The 18753-nt window shown below is 42.7% G+C and overlaps 1 protein-coding gene across 2 annotated transcripts in view; it reads left to right on the top strand.

The window, feature by feature from the left end:
• The window catches only part of ST6GALNAC3 (ST6 N-acetylgalactosaminide alpha-2,6-sialyltransferase 3), a 697085-nt gene that overhangs the window by 620729 nt on the left and 57603 nt on the right, over positions 1 to 18753 (top strand). Inside the window, exon 4 of one of the 2 annotated variants that reach the window (XM_075557363.1) lies at positions 7449 to 7524. The exons of the other annotated variant lie outside the window; for it this stretch is intronic. Within the exon in view, the coding sequence (XP_075413478.1) occupies positions 7449 to 7524 (76 nt within the window). The remainder of the gene's footprint in view (positions 1 to 7448; positions 7525 to 18753) is intronic. 2 annotated transcript variants of the gene reach the window in all.

The following is an 18753-nucleotide window of genomic DNA, read 5'->3' on the forward strand; positions in this document are numbered from 1 at the left end:
AGAGTGTTCCACTTCCCTGGATCCCCAAGTGAGGAAGACATGCAGCCAACTCCTTATGGGCATGTGATACAAGCAAGAAATCATCAATTATAAGCCACTGCGGACTTACAGTTATGTGCTACCACAGAATACTTAGTCTAAAGTGACTAATATAATAAACTGTATGTTAGATAAATATTTTAGATATAAGAATAACAATAACTTATAGCCCTAACCATTTTCAGGAAGTGGACAGAGCTGGATATACTGGAGAAAAAGGCCTCTCCACAATGGATACACTGTCTAGATTCACAGTTAGGAGTCTGGGAATGATAGGAAAGAGAAGCTATCTTCCTGGACAGTGGTGGAACGAAATAACACTGTCTTCTTTTCATTGCATTGTTTCCCTGTGAGGACCCACAAATTCTGAACGTTCTCTCTTTCAAACACATAGGTCTCTGGGGTCAAGTGGAATCTGGCTCATAGCAACACTAAAAACCAGAGAAGAACTGTGTCATACAGTTTAAGAGGCTGGTACAGGAACAAGACGCCTCGTCATTCTCCTTTGGAGCAGATAGGTTCAAACTGCTGCCATAGAGGATAGCAGTCAGTGCTTAACCTGCTGCACCACCAGCATGGTTTCATAGTACTCCACTTTCTGTAAATATCTTGAAACCACTACTAATCCCTTTCCTTTTTAAAAATATTAAACTCAATCAAATGAACTTTTCCCAGCTATTTATGGTATAAAACAGTTGATTTTCAGTTTTGTGTCTCAGAGCCTAATCTGGACAGCCACACTCGTAAGTCAACTGGCCACTCCACTTCCATTTCAAATATGTGGTTTCCAATTTTATTTCATTCGGACAAAGAGTTCTTTGGCAACTGTGTTAGACAGGGTTCTCTAGAGAAACAAAACCAGGACACTTATGATTAGATTAGATAGATAGATGATTAGATAGATAGATAGAGCATGGAGTAACATAATAGCTAATTAGTTCTCACAGCAGTACAGAGGGCTCATTTCAACTCACTTCTCTGGAACAGTTAATATACTGGAAGTCCTTCAACTCATGAGGGCTGCCGGGCCCAATGTCAACGAAGCTGACAGTTGAGTCTTCCGTAAGATAATGCAGGCAGTCCGGCCATAAGCAGCAAACATCAGAGCATGCGTCACTAAAAATCAGACAACAGGATCCAACAGTCCCAAGCTCAAGCAATGTATACACCAGCAGCGTGATGAAGTAGGTTTCTAAGGACCCTCAAGCTCTAGCAACACACTCCATGGGTTGGCAATTCCACGGGGAGTGTAGCTCACAAATTGAAGCAGAGAACTAGCAGCTGTATGCTAGTCTGATCAGGAGAGAGAGAGAGAGAGAGAGAGAGAGAGAGAGAGAGAGAGAGAGAGAGAGAGAGAGAGAGAGAGAGAGAGAGAGAGAGAGAGAGAGACTTGCCAAACCATTTATCTCTGCCCTCCAATCAAACTGTGACCTTTTTAATCCCACCTTTTCCTATTGGCCACGTTGGCACAATAAACCTACTTATCACAGCTACCACTGCCTTAGATGAGGCTATGTGATCATTTCAACTATTTTAAAGGCATCAGCATCAAATTCTGTAGACTGTTTTGGTCTGTCCTCATGTCAACGCTTATTTTCTGAGCATGTGACAGAAGAATCGTTGCTCTAGAGTTAAATATTCATGTGTATTGCATTTTGCTCACAGGCACTGTATGAACTATATTTAGACGGAATGTTGAGATGTACTGTGTCAACATGGAAATTTAATTACTGCGATGGACTTTAAATCCATGTACCTTCTTGCACCGTGGAGTGAATATTACCTCTTGTGCTTGTTCATTCCCCTTTACGTTCTCACAGCAGAGGGTTACAATCAGTTTCAGCAGAACGCCCACCTGCCCGTTTCCTTCAGGAGAATGAAGCAAAGTCTTCGTTTTAAGACTGTTCGATCTTTGTGTTGTGAAAAAGAAATATTGTACTGCTAAACTCTTTGGACACATCCCAATATGTGATATCTCCCTACTATTCCTATTATCTCCCATTCTGCAAATACATGATAATATTCACTGCTAGGATTTGTAACCCAGCCTCAAGTTAACCCATTATTTCAAACTTGTTAAAGTAAGGTATTCAGATTTATATAAGGCTGCCCTGGATTCATTAAGAACCAAAGATGTTTTGAGTTTGTTTTTCTCTTTGTACCCAAGGGACTTTATATTTATTAATGTTACAGTAATCTGTGTTTTAATACTTCTGCAAAATATCTATTCTCTGCACACTTTTGCTGTATTTGTCAAAGCCGATGAACTGAAATAAAAGATATATCTCTACATAATATAGAAACGGTTGCCTGTTTGGCCTTTGTGTAATAGGTAAGTGGATGCTTTTGAAAATGAATCTGTCTATGCTGATTTCCCTATTCCTGTGTAGGATCGTGATTTCATTTAAAATGAATGGCATAAACCCCAGGTCGGAAACTAATAGAATTTCTGCATTTACCTGCTGATCCATAACCTTTAGGTTAGATTGTGTGTCAGTTTGCAGTCAGTTGGTTGGATAAAGCAATGCTTTAAAACTGAAATGAAAAGATTTCTATTATAGTCCAGCAGACACCAGATATGAAGGCCAGTTTGGGAAGATTATTAGGAGAATGATTTTTATATTAGTCCTGATAAGTGATACCAAATAAGCTGTAGGAAGAAGAGGCAGCCCCTAAATGAGAGGAGACAAAGAAAGAAATGTGGTTGATTAACTGACACCAATTCGTTTTGTGAGCAGGAGGGTTCATTAGGAGCCCAGAGAATAGAAGGACATATTGCATGAACCCTGGTCAGTCTACATTGAACTTGAACACTGGCCCTGGCCAGCATGTCTGTCCATCCAGATTTCCTGTTTATGTTTGAGCTGAAGCTGTGGCATTGAGATGCCTAGTTTAAAAAGTAGCATTCCCCAGATGATGATAGCCTGGTTTGATTGAGTAACATCGGTGATTCTGCTCCCTGTCTGGCCCCTCATCTGATCAAAGCAGAATACTTGTTACCAACAAACCAATTCAACTCAGACAGTCACACTTAGGCCAAAGCAAAACTACATCCGTAGGGGATTCAGCTGGACTTTCTTCTGGGAATTCTCTGAGTTGACTGTAATCACCAGCATTGCCACTACCCCAGGGACTCCCAAGACAGTATAACGTAGTGGATTTAAGAAAAACTGCTCAGAGCCAGAGAATCTAGTTCAAACCCCACTTCTACAGCATAGTGGTTTGGTGGCTTTAGGAAGACTATTTCATCTCGACATCTGTTCCTTCAACTGGAAGTGGGCATGAGGATTAAACAAGATCATATAGATTAAGTGTCTAGTCCAGTTTTAGGCATATGACAGACTGGAGACAGGAAGTTATAAAGAAGACGCAGGCAGTGAGATGAGGTCTATGGAGTGCCTGGGAGAGAACAGAAATGGCACAGAGACAGCAAAGCCTCTAGGCTGGGAACTAAGGGGCGGGTTTCTGGCACCATCAGGGACACATAGCCACTGGCTGTGGCAACTTGAGCTCCCTGTGGGCATCCCACAGCATCTACCAAGACCTCCAGAAACAGAAGGGGTGAGCTGGTGCAGCAAAGGAGGGCAGCATTTCCTTTGTGATCCACAGAGTTGCTGTGAGTAGGAACCAAACTGACAGCGCCTAACACCAACAGGGGGTGATGGCCTGAAGGAAACACACACACACACACACACACACACACACACACACACACACACACACCCTCCAAACTTACTGCTATCGAGTGGATGCAGACTCAGAGTGACCCTACAGGACAGGGTATAACTGCCTCCATGAGTGTCTGAGACTTTAACTCTTCACAGGAGTAGTAAGTCCCATCTTTCTGCCTCAGAGTAGTTGGTGGTTTCAAACTGATGACCTTGCAGTTAGAGCCCAACATGTAACCACGATGCCACCAGGGTTTCTCATGTTCTGGGAAGACTTTTAAAAAAATCAATGCCACTGAGTCAATCCTAGCTCACAGGAACCCGATGGGTAGAGGAGAACTGCTCCTGTGGGTTTCTGAGGTTATAAATCTTTGAGCAGCAGAGAAGCTGGTGGGTTTGCACTGTTGATCTTGTGGTTGACAGAGCATTGCGTGACCTACTACAGCACCAGGGGTCCCCCTGGGAATATCAGGGCATGCCAAAAGGGAGCCAGGGCAGGAAGCAGGCATGCTGGCCAGGGAGAACACAATGGAACACTTGTCCCTTTGACTCATAACCTCTTTGCTTCTTACCAGAGCCCTTCTTAGCCAAGAGCCTCTTGATCTTTGTATACCTTTTGCCTTTGAAGTCATTCTGAAAAACAAAACAAATAATGCACTCAGGATATGCTCAATAAATAGCATGTTTTGGCATTGATTTTATCAAAAATATATTGCTTTTAAAAATAAAACCTTTTGCCTACAGTTACTGTTTGTGTTGTTTTTCTAATGACATCAAATGTAAGTACAGTCTGTCCTGCTTCCCCCACCACCTCCACAAGTGATGTTTTCTCCCACCTCGTTTTTCAACCTCAGGAAGCTCCAGCCCCTACAGGCTGTAGAGATCATGAAGAGAGCTCAGGAAAGGCCAATCAGAAGTATCAGCAGAAGCAAAGGTACCGTTCACTGAATTGCAAAACAGTGCAGGGAGGTAAAATACTCGGTATGTGCCATGTGTGGAACAAATAGGTCAGCATGTGTGTCCTGCTTGGCCATTTGCCTCTTCGTCCTTAAACCCCTTCCCCACACCCTCTTCCCCTGCTCCACTGTGTCTCACAGCAGACTCCCTTGAGCAGTAGCTTCCAGGTCGTGCTGGCAAAAATCTCGAGGGTGGGCAGAAGGGCGAAGTCAAAGCCTTTCTCCCTCTGTCTTTGGTGGCATGTCCAGCAGAGGTCATCTCTCCTCTCCCTGCACGCCCATTGGACACCCTTCCCTTCTGCGTTCCCATCTTGTGCCATGTACCCTTCACAGTGCTACTCGATCGGCCTGAATTCTAGAAATGGCAGCTCCTGGGGATAGTGGCTCCATGCTCTTGCAGACGGTTAGCCTGAGAACCAAGGGCCTTCTTGAGTCTTCCATCATCTGTGTAAACAATTCCTAATATTGAAATTTCTTGATTTGAAGTTCTTATAGTCATTTCTGTTTCCTGTCTAGATCCTGAATGATACACTACCCATAGCCATTTAAACCTGTTTCTGCCCAATGAGTCAGTAAGAATGGGAAAGTTAATGTGTTTAAGCAGATGTGTGTCTACACAGCTCTGGGGGAATAATGCATGCATAATGTACCAAGACATTCCATCACAGAAAAGCACTGCTCTAGTCTCTAAAATTTCATGCCATTTGCAGACATCTCACTGTTATTCTGGGGCTTTCCCATTATGGCTAAACCATTTCAGACAATAATCAAGTGCTTTTTACAATTGTTGGCAAGAATTCTGGTCTCCTGAGGTGAGCACAATACCTCTAAACCAAATGGTCCTTCCATTCCACGCTTCCTGGCATTTCTAATCCCTACAGGACTGGCCCATTGCCCTAGCATACAGGGAGTTGCCTAGGCCACGGGACAAAAGTTCTCTGACCTGCTTTCCACTATGTAATTCTAAGGAAAATAATCTGGAGAGAAGTTTTAATAAGTAGTTGAGTGACACTGGGCTGATTCTTGTAAGAATTCAGACAGTAGCTTATGAAATGGACCATTAAAATAATTCAAGTCACAATGCAGCATTAACGCGATACAACATGTCAGGTACAGCAGCTGACTTCTCAGAGCGCTACTATCTGCTTGACTTTTACTAAAAGAGCCCATCTGCAAGCAAGTGAATAGGATGTCTGGCTGACTTCCCAAGGATGACGCAAATCGGCATTAAAAAAGGTGTGATGCCCCAGAAGAACATGAAGTGGGCAGTCAGATACCTAGTGACTTAGAAACGAGTTCTCCCTTAGCGACCTGCACTCTCTTCATGCCCGTAGTGTTTGGGCCATTCCAGACTTGGAAAGGAAGAAGCAACCACCGTTCTTTCTCCTTCATCCCTGGATTCTATTTCTCTTAAGATAACATTGAATCCGGTGTCTCCAATACCAGTTACCACTTGCTGTTGAGTTGATGCTGATTCATGGCCCCCGTGTGAGCAGAACTGCATCCATAGGGTTTTCAATGACTGATGTTCTTGAAGCAGACATGCAGGCCTTTCTTCCAAAGCACTTCTGGTAGGCTTGGACAACCTTTCAGTTATCAAACATGTGAACCGTTTGTACCACATAGGGTTAGCTTTGTCCTTTTTGCTGAGGTAAGTAACTTGCAGAGTAGAACTGTATTTGATTTTATTCTTTTCTTTAAATCATTTTATTAAGGGCTCATACAACTCTTATCACAATCCATACAAACATCAATTGTGTAAAACACATTTGTACATTCATTGCCCTTATCATTTTCAAAACATTTGCTCCCCACCTAAGCCCCTGGCATCATTTTCCCCTTCCCTCCGCATTCCCCCCTCCCTAATAAACCTTTGATAATTTATAAATTATTATTTTGTCATATTTTGTCCTGTCCAACGTCTCCTTTCACCCACTTTTCTATTGTCTGCCCCCCAGGGAGGAGGTCACATGTAGATCCTTGTAATTGGTTGCCCCTTTCCAACCCACCCTCCTTCTACCCTCCCAGGATCTCCCCTCACACCACTGTTCCTGAAGGGATCATCACCCTGGATTTCCTGCGTTTAGTGTTCAATCTGTACCAGTATACATGCTCTGGGCTAGCCAGACTTGCAAGGTAGAATTGGGATCATGATAGTGGGGGAGGGGAAGGAAGCATTTAGGAACAAGAGGAAAGTTGTATGTTTCATTGTTGCTACATCACACCCTGACTGGCTGTTCTCCTCCCTGATACCCTTCTTTAAGGGGATTTCCAGTAACTTACAAATGGGCTTTGAGTTTCCACTCCATGCCCACCCCCCATTCACTGTGATAAGATTTTTTTGTTCTGTTGATGCCTGATACCTGATCCCTTCGACACCTCGTGATCGCACAAGCTGGTGTGCTTCTTCCATGTGGGCTTTGTTGCTTCTGGCCACTTGTTTACCTTCAAGCCTTAGTAAGACCCCAGATGCTCTATCTTTTGACAGCCGGGCACCATAAGCTTTCTTCACCATATTTGCTTATTCACCCGCTTTGTCTTCAGTGGTTGTGTCGGGAAGGTGAGCATCATAGAATGCCAATTTAGTAGAAGAAAGTATTCTTGCATTGAGGGAGTACTTGAGTGGAGCCCCAATGTCCTGCTTTTTTAGTACTAAACCTATTATGCACATAGATATATTTAATACTAAACCTATATGCACATAGATCTATTTCCCCATCCTTAAATCCATTGATAGCTAAAAGCAGAATGAGCAATGACCTTAACACAAGCTCCATATAACTAGGTTGTGCCCATGTGATCCTTCTGTCTACAAGATGGACCTCTCGTGCTGCTTCCAAAATCTCTGGTCTATAGAGAATGTGAGTATATTTTATCTGGCTTACTTTTCATTGTGTGTATGCATTTAATAGAGTAAAGTATATTCATTATAGAAGAAAAAATAGGATTGATACTAGGAAGGCTATGGAATAATGCAGCAATTAGTTTTTCAATACCCAGTTGTCAGCTATGTTTCACTAAATGCAAATATCAGATTACTCTTTTTCAATTATTTCGAATTCACACTGGGAATTATGCAAGAGCCATATATTAGAGAAGAAAATAGGCTTACCTTTTCTACTGTTAGGCTCTAGGTACCTGTACAGATATTCATGATGGGGATTTCAGCAACATTGTTAAAACTGACTTATTTCTGATCAGAGATGAGAAATCAAAAGAGACAAACCTTGAATGTACCTACTCATAGTTGTTAAAACTTGTGTTTAAGATTAATCATTTTCTTAGGTATTTAACAGTGAATAATAAAGCTAAGTCCATGTATTTAAATCTCTAAAGTAGCTCTAGGTTAGTTCTCTGTGATAGAAGCCAGTATATGGGAATCAGAAGCTGTCCAGATTTCATCCCTGGTCAGGTAGCCTCGGGCAGATCATGTAATGATATTCAGTGCTCATTTTCTATAGAACATACATATCATAACATTGTGTGTCCCTGGTAATTATTATGAGGATTAAATTAGATCACTGTAATTATTTTTAATTCAATAAATAGGTATTGAACACCTATGTAACAAGCATGGAGATTGCCCTTGAACTTATGGTCTCATGGGGAAAATAGGAATCCATCAAATAATTATACAAATAAATATAATTACAGACTACTAAGGACTTCAAGAGGAGCCATCCAGGCAATGTTGAATATGTTGCTGGATAAGCTTTGGATTGATTGCTATCTGAGGTAATTATGCCTTAGAGTTGGCTCACTGGCAATGCATTTGTGTGAGCAGAGATCTCAAAGAGACCTAGGAAGGACTTCAAGTGTCCCTTGTGGAGCAGTGGGCTATGCAGTAAACTGCTAACCACGAAGTCAGTGGTTTGAATCCCCTAGATGCTCCACAGAAGGAAAATAAGGTTTCTTGTTCCCTCAAAGAGTAACTCAAAACAGCAGCTCCGCCCTGCCCTGTTGGGCCATATGGGTCAAAGCCAGTTCACTGGCAGGGAGTTTGGTGTTTGGAGGAGGAAGGACCCTCCAAAGAGTATCAGTGCAGGTGCCGCCACTGCATCTCCAGAACCCAAGAGAGGGCCTGCCAAGGAGGATCTCAGCAGTAAATACATACCGAATTCCCTAATCCAGCACTCTCTGCTAGTGTGTGTACGCATAGCCTACTTGTTGTTCTGATACCCCCAGCTATGCTGGCAGCTCTGCCAATGCGACTTCAAAAGCAACGGGGTCATCTGTGGTGGGCGGGCTTCAGTGGAGCTTGCAGACTACGCTAAACTGTGAAGATGGGCCTGGAAATCTATTTCTGACATAAACCAAAGGCCAGCGGAAGCTTTAGAAGTACAAGTGGGACATGGCCTGATGCAGTGCTGGAAGATGAGCCCCCTGGTTGAAAGCAAAAGACAGCTGGAAAAGAGCTGGCCCTCAGAGTCAAGTCGATCTTAATGAAATGCATAGAGTACAGTCTTTGGGTGGTTATTTAATGATTTGGCATGGGATACCCACTAATAACCCATTTCCTGTATGTTAACTCATGGGGTCAGGACTCTATTCTGAAACTGCTCAAAGAAACCTGGCTGTTTTCCTTCTGCAAGTGCTTGCAGGAATAAACTTAGAATTTCTCAAAAAAAATCATAATGTGGAATCTATGAAGTATGAAGCTAGGAAACTAGGAGGTCATCAAAAATTAAATGGAACACAAAAAGATTGATCCTAGGCCTCCACACTGCCATTGCACCAATTCCGACTAATACTGACCCGATTGGACAAGGGAGAACTTGTTTTCTGAAACGGAATCGGTTTAGGAGCAGAAAGCCTCCTCTTTCTCCTAGTGGGTTGAAATTGCTGACTCTAAGGTGTGCAGCTCAATGAGCAACTAGCTATGATACCAGAGCTCCTAAACCCGGGGCATTAGTAAGCTGAAAGGGACTAGTATTTGTCCCTTTTAGTCAGAAAATATATATATATCACCAGTTCCCACTATGCTTATTCAAATTGCCACACCAACCAATGATGCCAAGATAAAAAAAAAGATTTCCACAACATATACAGTCTGAAATTGGTCAAGCATACAATCAAAAGGCATTGATAGTTACTGATTATTACAATGAGAAAGTAGAAAGAGAAGAAACAGTATTTGGAAAATATGACCATGGTGATAGAAATGACTCCAGAGATCACATGAGAGAATTTTGCAAGACCAATAACCTTATTCATTGCAAAGACCTTTTTTCTTCTACATAAATGGTAATGATATATGTGAATCTCGTGGGATGGAATACACAAGAAACAACCAACGATATCCTTGGAAAGAGACAACATAGAAGTATATTGTCATTATTCAGAACAAGGCCAGAGGCTGACTACATAACAGACCATCAGTTGTTCATATGTAAACGACTTGACGCTGAAGAAAATTACCACAGGTGCACACACTCAAAGTGCAACCTTGAGTATGTTCTACTTGAATTTAAAGACTGTCCCAAGGACGTAGATCACTGAGCACTGATGAACAAAGCATAGAGAAGGTGTGGGATGACATAAAGGACACTGTACATAAATAACATAAAAGGTCTTTATTAAGACAAGAAAGAGGTAAAAGACCAAATTAGATGTCAGAAGAGACCCTGACACTCCCTTTTGAGCATGGAATGGCTACGCTGAATGGAAGAAATGTGAAGTCAAAAGGACTGAACAGAAGATTAAACTGCTCAGAGAGTAGCTGGAGCAGTTTAGGGACCAAGTAAAAGATCATCATGAAATGTGAAAAGACCGGGAATGATAAAGCCAAAAGGAAGAGCACACTTGGCATCCCTCAAGCTGGAAGAACTGAAGAAACTTGCCAGCCTCCAGTTGAAATATTGAGGATCCCGAGGAAAATATTGACGGACAGAGGAAGCATCAGAAGAAGAGGGAAGAAACCCAGAGTCGTCTCTGTGCCCAAACAACAAAACACTAGTCAAAAAATGTTCAGCCACTTCAGTGGACTGCCTACGATCCAGAACCAGTAGTCCTGGAGGACAATGCAGACTACACTGAAAGTGCTGGCGAAAAGCAAGGCACAAAGAACTTACAGAATACCCACGGAGACGTTTCCACCCATGACTTACAGAATACCATGGAGATGTTTCTGCCCATGACTTACAGTATACCAATGGAGATGTGTCCATCCATGACTTACAGAATACCAATGGAGATTTTTCCACCCATGACTTACAGAATACCCACGGAGATGTGTCCACCCATGACTTAGAGAATACCCATGGAGATGTTTCCACCCATGACTTACAGAGTACCCACGGAGATGTGTCCACCCATGACTTACAGAATACCAATGGAGATGTTTCCACCCATGACTTACAGAATACCCATGGAGATGTGTCCACCCATGACTTACAGAATACCCACGGAGATGTTTCCACCCATGACTTACAGAGTACCCACGGAGATGTGTCCACCCATGACTTACAGAATACCCATGGAGATGTTTCCACCCATGACTTACAGAGTACCCACGGAGATGTGTCCACCCATGACTTACAGAATACCAATGGAGATGTTTCCACCCATGACTTACAGAGTACCCATGGAGATGTGTCCACCCATGACTTACAGAATACCAATGGAGATATTTCCACCCATGACTTACAGAATACCCATGGAGATGTGTCCACCCATGACTTACAGAATACCAATGGAGATGTTTCCACCCATGACTTACAGAATACCCACGGAGATGTTTCCACCCATGACTTACAGAATACCAATGGAGATGTTTCCACCCATGACTTACAGAGTACCAATGGAGATGTGTCCACCCATGACTTACAGAATACCCACGGAGATGTTTCCACCCATGACTTACAGAATACCCATGGAGATGTTTCCACCCATGACTTACAGAGTACCCACGGAGATGTGTCCACCCATGACTTACAGAATACCAATGGAGATGTTTCCACCCATGACTTACAGAGTACCCATGGAGATGTGTCCACCCATGACTTACAGAGTACCCATGGAGATGTTTCCACCCATGACTTACAGAGTACCCACGGAGATGTGTCCACCCATGACTTACAGAATACCCATGGAGATGTTTCCACCCATGACTTACAGAATACCAATGGAGATGTGTCCACCCATGACTTACAGAGTACCCACGGAGATGTGTCCACCCATGACTTACAGAATACCAATGGAGATGTGTCCACCCATGACTTACAGAGTACCCATGGAGATGTGTCCACCCATGACTTACAGAATACCCATGGAGATGTTTCCACCCATGACTTACAGAATACCCACGGAGATGTTTCCACCCATGACTTACAGAATACCAATGGAGATGTGTCCACCCATGACTTACAGAATACCAATGGAGATGTGTCCACCCATGACTTACAGAGTACCCATGGAGATGTGTCCACCCATGACTTACAGAGTACCCATGGAGATGTGTCCACCCATGACTTACAGAATACCCATGGACATGTTTCCATCAACGGATGCAATGCTGGAAGCACTCACCTGTCTATATCAAGAAATTTTTAAGCCAGCTATCTGACCAGCGCACCAGAAGAGTTTCCTCTTGGTACCTGTTCCAAAGGAAAGAGGTCCAACAATATCAGTGCAGATGACCCACGGTACCTGGCTGATAGCAGTTAGCACCACGAAGATGTTTGCCTGCATATCACTGACTACGCAAGCGTATTCATCTGTGCGAATTATAACAAATTATGGATCACATTGCAAAGGATGATAATTCCAGAACACTGATTGTACTCATGAGGAACCTGCATCCAGACCAAGAGGCAGTCACTGGATCGAAGGAGCGGGTATCACGTGGTCTCAAGTGCGTGCTGAGCCGATCATCCCAGAAGCTGAGCCACACAAAGTGTAACGCCACGGGAGTCCAGAAGCAAGGCTCATTGACCGCCTGCAACCTGCAAGTGGCACCGCCATGATGGCTCAAATTGAAGCACTTCCTGGTGAAGCTCTACCACGCCAGCCTTTACATGTACCACAGCTCCAAGAACGCAAATGGCAGCACTTGTCAGGGGGTTCGTTTTCCGTGGCTCCTTGATGACCACTGATGGAAGCAGCGGCCATGAAGGCAAGTGACACGCTGCACTGTGCAGAGACGCCTGCTGCCGCAAGGCCTCTGACAAGTGTTCAAGATCAGAAATGTCACTTTGAAAGCTGAACTCCGCCTGACGTAACCATAATATTTGACAAGGAATTCTGAAGACCCGAGAAGAACGGGTGCATTTGAATTATGGTTTTGACAAATAATATTAAATATAACAGAGCACGCTAGAAGAAGGCACACACAGCGTTAGCATAACCGCAGCCAAAACGAGCGTATCTTTGGAAGCAAGGATGGCGAGCCTTGTCTCAATTCGTTTGGACGTGTTATCCTGAGACATCAGTCCCGGGCATCCAGCCCGTTAAAGTAAAGGATCAGGAAAGCTACAGAATACATTTCTACCAAGTGAGTCCACACAGTGGCTCTGAAGTTGTTTCAAGTGTAGGATCGGGGCAATGTTTTGCTCTGTTATACACAGAGCCACTGTGACTCAGAACGGAATCAAAGGTCTCTCTACCAGCAATGACAGCCTTCCTGGGAGCAGCGGGTCACCCGTGGTTTCGCCAACAGAAGAGCTAGCTGATTTGCGCTGCTGACTTTCATGAGCAGCTAGGCTCTTAATCATGCTGCCACCAGAGCTCCTGTGTATACTGGGTCATAAACTTGTTAGTGTGAACAATCCGTTGCATTGGCATAGATTCCACTCTGACCCCACTTGGGCCAGAGTAAAACAGTGAGCATGAGCAAATGCACGGGGCTGGTCAGTGGCTGGTTTCCCGGGAGATCATCAGGCCTTTTCCTAAAGGCCTCTGGGTGGATGCAAACCTCTGTTCTCTAGATTAGGAGCCCAATGTGGTAACGGTGTTCTTCAGCCAGGGATTCCTGTAAAGCGTGGTTAAATGGAGAGGTGGAAGCATCAAAAGAACATTGGAATCCCCTAGCTAACCTTCTATGACCTTCCACCGATCTGCATCTGTTTTCTCTGAGCCTCTACGCTTCCCCACTAGTCACTGAAGACGCTGTGCACATGCCTCCACCCCGCCAAGCTCATGTTATTGACAAGTCGTTGCCCTTGGACAATCTGGCTTTTGTGTGTCATCCTTTCCAGGGCAGGGAACCAGGACAAATGCTTAGAGGCACCTTGTCCCTCTTGACACCGTCATCCAAGAGCTAGAGGAGATGACGCACCTTATATAACTTAGAACGATTTGAGAATCTTACTGAAGAAAAAGTGGATTTAACAGCACAGATCAACTTTAAAAGGGCAATTTGATTCCACATAAGAAACTCACAAAATATTTGCTTTGTTCTCCTTAAAAAAAAAAGGCAGCTGCCCACAGTTGTTAAGAATTAAAACTGTCAACATGATTTCTCCTAAATAACTCCTTCAGAAAGCACTTAAGGTCTCCATTTGTTTTCCAAATGTAGCTTAAGGACAAGAATGGAAGAGTTATTTCTGAAGGAAAATAATCAATGACTCATTTATCAGTTTACAAATTGTAATTAGCACGATGACTGTGTTGGCAAGGGCTTATCAGACAAATGCAGTATGGAGGCAGAAAGATTCTGTAAAGAACTGTTGCTTTGCAGAGCCAATTGTGATGCTATCATTAGAATTTTATGTGATTGCATTGTTAATTTTTAATTTGGTATCCTTAATAGCAACAAGGTTATTAGCTCCTCCCTAGAGTTCTGAGCACCCATATTAGATAACACGAGCTTGGCCCGGTAAAGATTGGGCAATAGCATGCATCCAAGACAGGAAAGCAACTCAAATGGATCAAACGGACGTTGTACAGAACACAGTTTGGGAAAAACAGAACTTTGGTGCAAGGGAAGGGGTTTTTTTCAGCATCTTTTAAAAGTACTTTCATACCTTCTTTGTAACAGAATGTATCCAAACTTCTCCATCATTTTAGAATTACCTTCTAAACTATATGCTGATGGCAGATCAAACTTGGCTCAGCTAGTACCAGAAAGATGTTACTTGCATTTTGCTGACTATGCTAAGACTGATGAGACCTCCATAAAAGGTTGGAAAGCAAGGATGTTACCAAGAGTGCTGACTAAGATTGACCTGACCCAAGCCGTACTATATTTAATCACCTCCTGTCCTAAGGTTGGGTATTGAATTGGGAAGATTGACGAAGAATTGATGAGTTTGAATTATGTTGCTGGTGAAGAATATTGAAAGTGCCACAGATTGCCAAAAGAACACAAAGATCTATCTTGGAAAAGGTAAAGCCAGAATGTTCCTTACAGGCAAGCATTTCATCTCAAGTGCTTTGGCCATGATGGCAGGAGGGCCCAGTCCATGGAGAAGGACAGCATGCTTGGTAAATAGAGTGGCCGTGAAAGAGAGGACATCCCGGGACAAAAGGGACGGGAACAGCGGCTGACACAATGGCTGAAACAAGAATAGTTGTGAGGATGGCGCAGGGCAGTGTTTCATTCTGCTGTACTTAGTGTCATTGTGAGTCAGAACTGCCTCCATGGCACCGAACAACAACCATAGCATCTGCAAATGTTAGTGCTACCTTCGAACAGTGGTTCTCAACCTGTGGGTTACGACCCCTTTGGGGGTCCAATGACCCTTTGACAGGGGAGCCTGATTCATAACAATAGCAAAATTACAGTAATGAGGTAGCAATGAAAATAATTTTACGGTCACCACAACATGAGGAACTGTATTAAAGGATCGCAACATTAGGAACGTTGAGAACCGCTGTCTTAGAAACATGTTGGTTCCCTCATGAAAAGTTACCTCAATCTTTCTTGGTTTTCAAATCCTTCAAAAGTACCAAAGATCTACTTATACCTACTTAGCTCTTCAGAGACTGTTACCAAATTATCATTCAAATAGAACATTCTTACTCATTTCTAAAAACTCCCCCGAGATAAAATGAAAACTTTAATAATAATAGGTAGGCAGATAAGTGGAGGTACTCCTTTTAGATCTTCTAATTCTTTTCTTTGATCATCTTTCAATTAACTATGATTCCCCAGAATCAGGTTAGACACACACACATATATATGGGAGAATTGCTAGAAATGGTAGATTAGATAGATGGATAGATGATAGATAGATAGATCTCCCATTTATCTCTCATTCTCTCATCTGTCTGCAGCCTCTTTGAGGTAAAGCTACAAGTTGGCAGCTTCCATCAGTTGGTATATTCTTCTAACATACTGACAGATCTCCCACAGGCTACACCATGGCAGGTAAGCGATTCAGAAGACTCTTGTACAAGAAATACAGCCAGCCAGCAGGGCAACATTAACATCAGGCAATCCTCTTTGGGGGACACCTTTCAGTAACCATTCAGCCATCCAGGAGCTATTCTCAGTGACATCTTGGTGACAGCTCGCATGTAAGGAAACGAGCCTCGTGTCAGAGGGATATGGAACATCCTTCCTTTAGAAGCCTCATGCCCAAAGGAGTTAGTATGGCCTAGAACAACTCCATAGGCATAGCTTCCGGACCTCCACAAGGACTTGCCAATTGCAAGAGTTCTTATCTGAAAGTGTCCTTCTCTAAGATATTTAGAATTCTCCTGTCTTGAATGCAGTTTATCAACCAGGTGTTATTTTTATCACAAGAAATGTGGGCTTCGCAGCAAAATAGGAGTTACTCTACATTATTACAAGGGAAAATGAGTTCGAAAGCTAAAGGAGTTATATGACAAAGTTAACTTATTATGCACAAGAATGAAGGGACATTTAATGATGTATGTTAACTTTAAAAACAAAAAGAGAACTTAAGGAAACTTCCCATATAAAACAGTTTCAGATGTACAGAATTATTACAAAGATGTAGCATAGAATTCAGAAATCCCCATGTATAACTTCTGCTATTACTGTTTTAAATTAGTATTTGTCATTTGTCACAAAAAATAGCCCAATATTGATACATATTATTGGCTAAAAGTTTATACTTCACTCATATTATCTAACTTACTAATTTTTAAGGGAGAGGCTGCCGAATGAGTGATATAAACTACCTTTGATCCATTATGTACATAAAATATTCAGAAATTGCTCAGGATAATTTAATTGAGACAAGAATTATTACAAGGATTTATAACCTTTAGCATTTTCACCATATAAAAGTCACCAGTAATGCCTCTAAAAAGAAGCCTGATGATCTACCTGCAGAAAATTAGTCACTGGAAGTCCTGGAAGTACAATTCGACTTTGAAGCAGCTGGAGTCTCTGGAGTCAGAATAGACGTGGCAGGTCTTTTGTTTTATGCTGGTTTGGTTTGGGTTTAGGATGAGGAGTGTATGCTGCAGCTAGATCCTTCGGAAGAGTTGTCTTGAATGGTATCAGCATCATTAATATTATCTGGAGAAGTTCTTCTTTAGAGTACTTGTGAAGAAGTGCGTTCCAGAGATCCTCTTTAATTGACCTCTGCAGCCCCTCATCGCATTTTGAAGAGTTCCCTGGGTAATTCGAATGCCCAGCAGGACCAGGACCATTGCATTGGAAGATGCAGGCTTCATCATTTTAATTCAGAGAATCACCTGAAATGTGGTCCTTGTTTATTCACATGAGGCCTGGAAGACTTCTAGAAAACTCTACAAGGACCTCTTGCTTTAGCTTTTATTTCCCCTCTGCTACCCAAGCAGAATTAATTACTTCCTCCTTAATTACTTATTCATGGCTCTTTTATTTTTACTTCTCATGTGGAAGCATAATTATTTATACAAGTGCCTGTCTCCCCAATTATACAGTTTCTGGGATACAGACCATGTCCTATTTATCTATGAGATCCTCAGCTTTCAACACAATTGCTGGCACATACCAGCCATCGTCAGTTTGTGCGGGCAGTGGTGGCATGTGTCTGCTGTGATGCTGGAAGCTGCCACTAGTATGCCAAATGCCAGCAGGGTCACCCAAAGAGCGCAAGTCTCAGCCGTCTTCCAGACCAAGAACAAACAACAAAGAAGGACTTGGCTCCCCGCTTGGGAAGGAGCTTGTGTCAACCTTCAGCATAGCTTTGAAGCACTGTCAGACCAGGAAGCCTAAACAAAGGAAACAGAGCAATGTTGGAGAGTGACCGAGGATGGGCTCTCCGGTCTGAAGACCCTGGCCATGCGACTTCAGAGGAGCTGATTTCTTGAAGGGGAATCAACCATGAGGCCGAGTCAGGTAAAGCCTGTAGGATCGGAGCTTTCAATGTCTTCATTTGCTGGTGGGACACAACTCAGTGCAAGCAGAAACCGCCCCCAAATCTGCTAATGATCAAAACTTGGAACGTTCAAAGTATCACTCTAGGAACATTGGGAGGCGACAAAAATAAATGGAAAATATAAAGATCAATAGCTTAGGCACTGTGAGCTGAAATGGTCTGGGTGGCCATTTTAAAACCAGAAAATCCTAGGAATAACACAATCTAGAGGAATGGAGTTGCTTGTCAGAAAGGATTTTGCTAAATCCACCGAAGCACAATGCTGCCTGTGATAGAACTATATCTCTATGCCTTTAAAGCAATTCAATCAATACAACTATTATTCAAATGTATACACCAAACACAAAACTAATGATGAAGCATTTGAAGAATTCTACCAAGGACTTCAGCCTGAAATTGATCAAATATGCAATCAAAGTGCATTGTTAATTATTGATGATTGGAATGCCAAAGTTGGAATCAAAGAGAGAGGAACAGTGGTTGGAAAATATGGACGTGGTGAGAAATGAAGCTGGAGATCATATGATGGAATATTGCCAAACCAACGACTTACATATAGGAATTACCTTTTTTCAACAACACGAAAGGCACATGGACTTCCCGGATGAAATACACAGAAATGAAACTAATTACATCTGTGGGAAGACATGAGGGAGAAACTCCGGCATTTGATTTCCATGCATTCCATTTAATTGTTAATGGATCCTAGGTTCATGCTTCATACATTTAAGTTCCCAAGTATTAATTGATGTTTTCGCGTCTTTCTCATTTTGAATCATGTCCCATCAGTAAATGATGGTTCTGAAAGGTTTA

The sequence above is a fragment of the Tenrec ecaudatus genome, chromosome 1 (assembly GCF_050624435.1).
Source record: "Tenrec ecaudatus isolate mTenEca1 chromosome 1, mTenEca1.hap1, whole genome shotgun sequence".
NCBI lineage: Eukaryota > Metazoa > Chordata > Mammalia > Afrosoricida > Tenrecidae > Tenrec > Tenrec ecaudatus.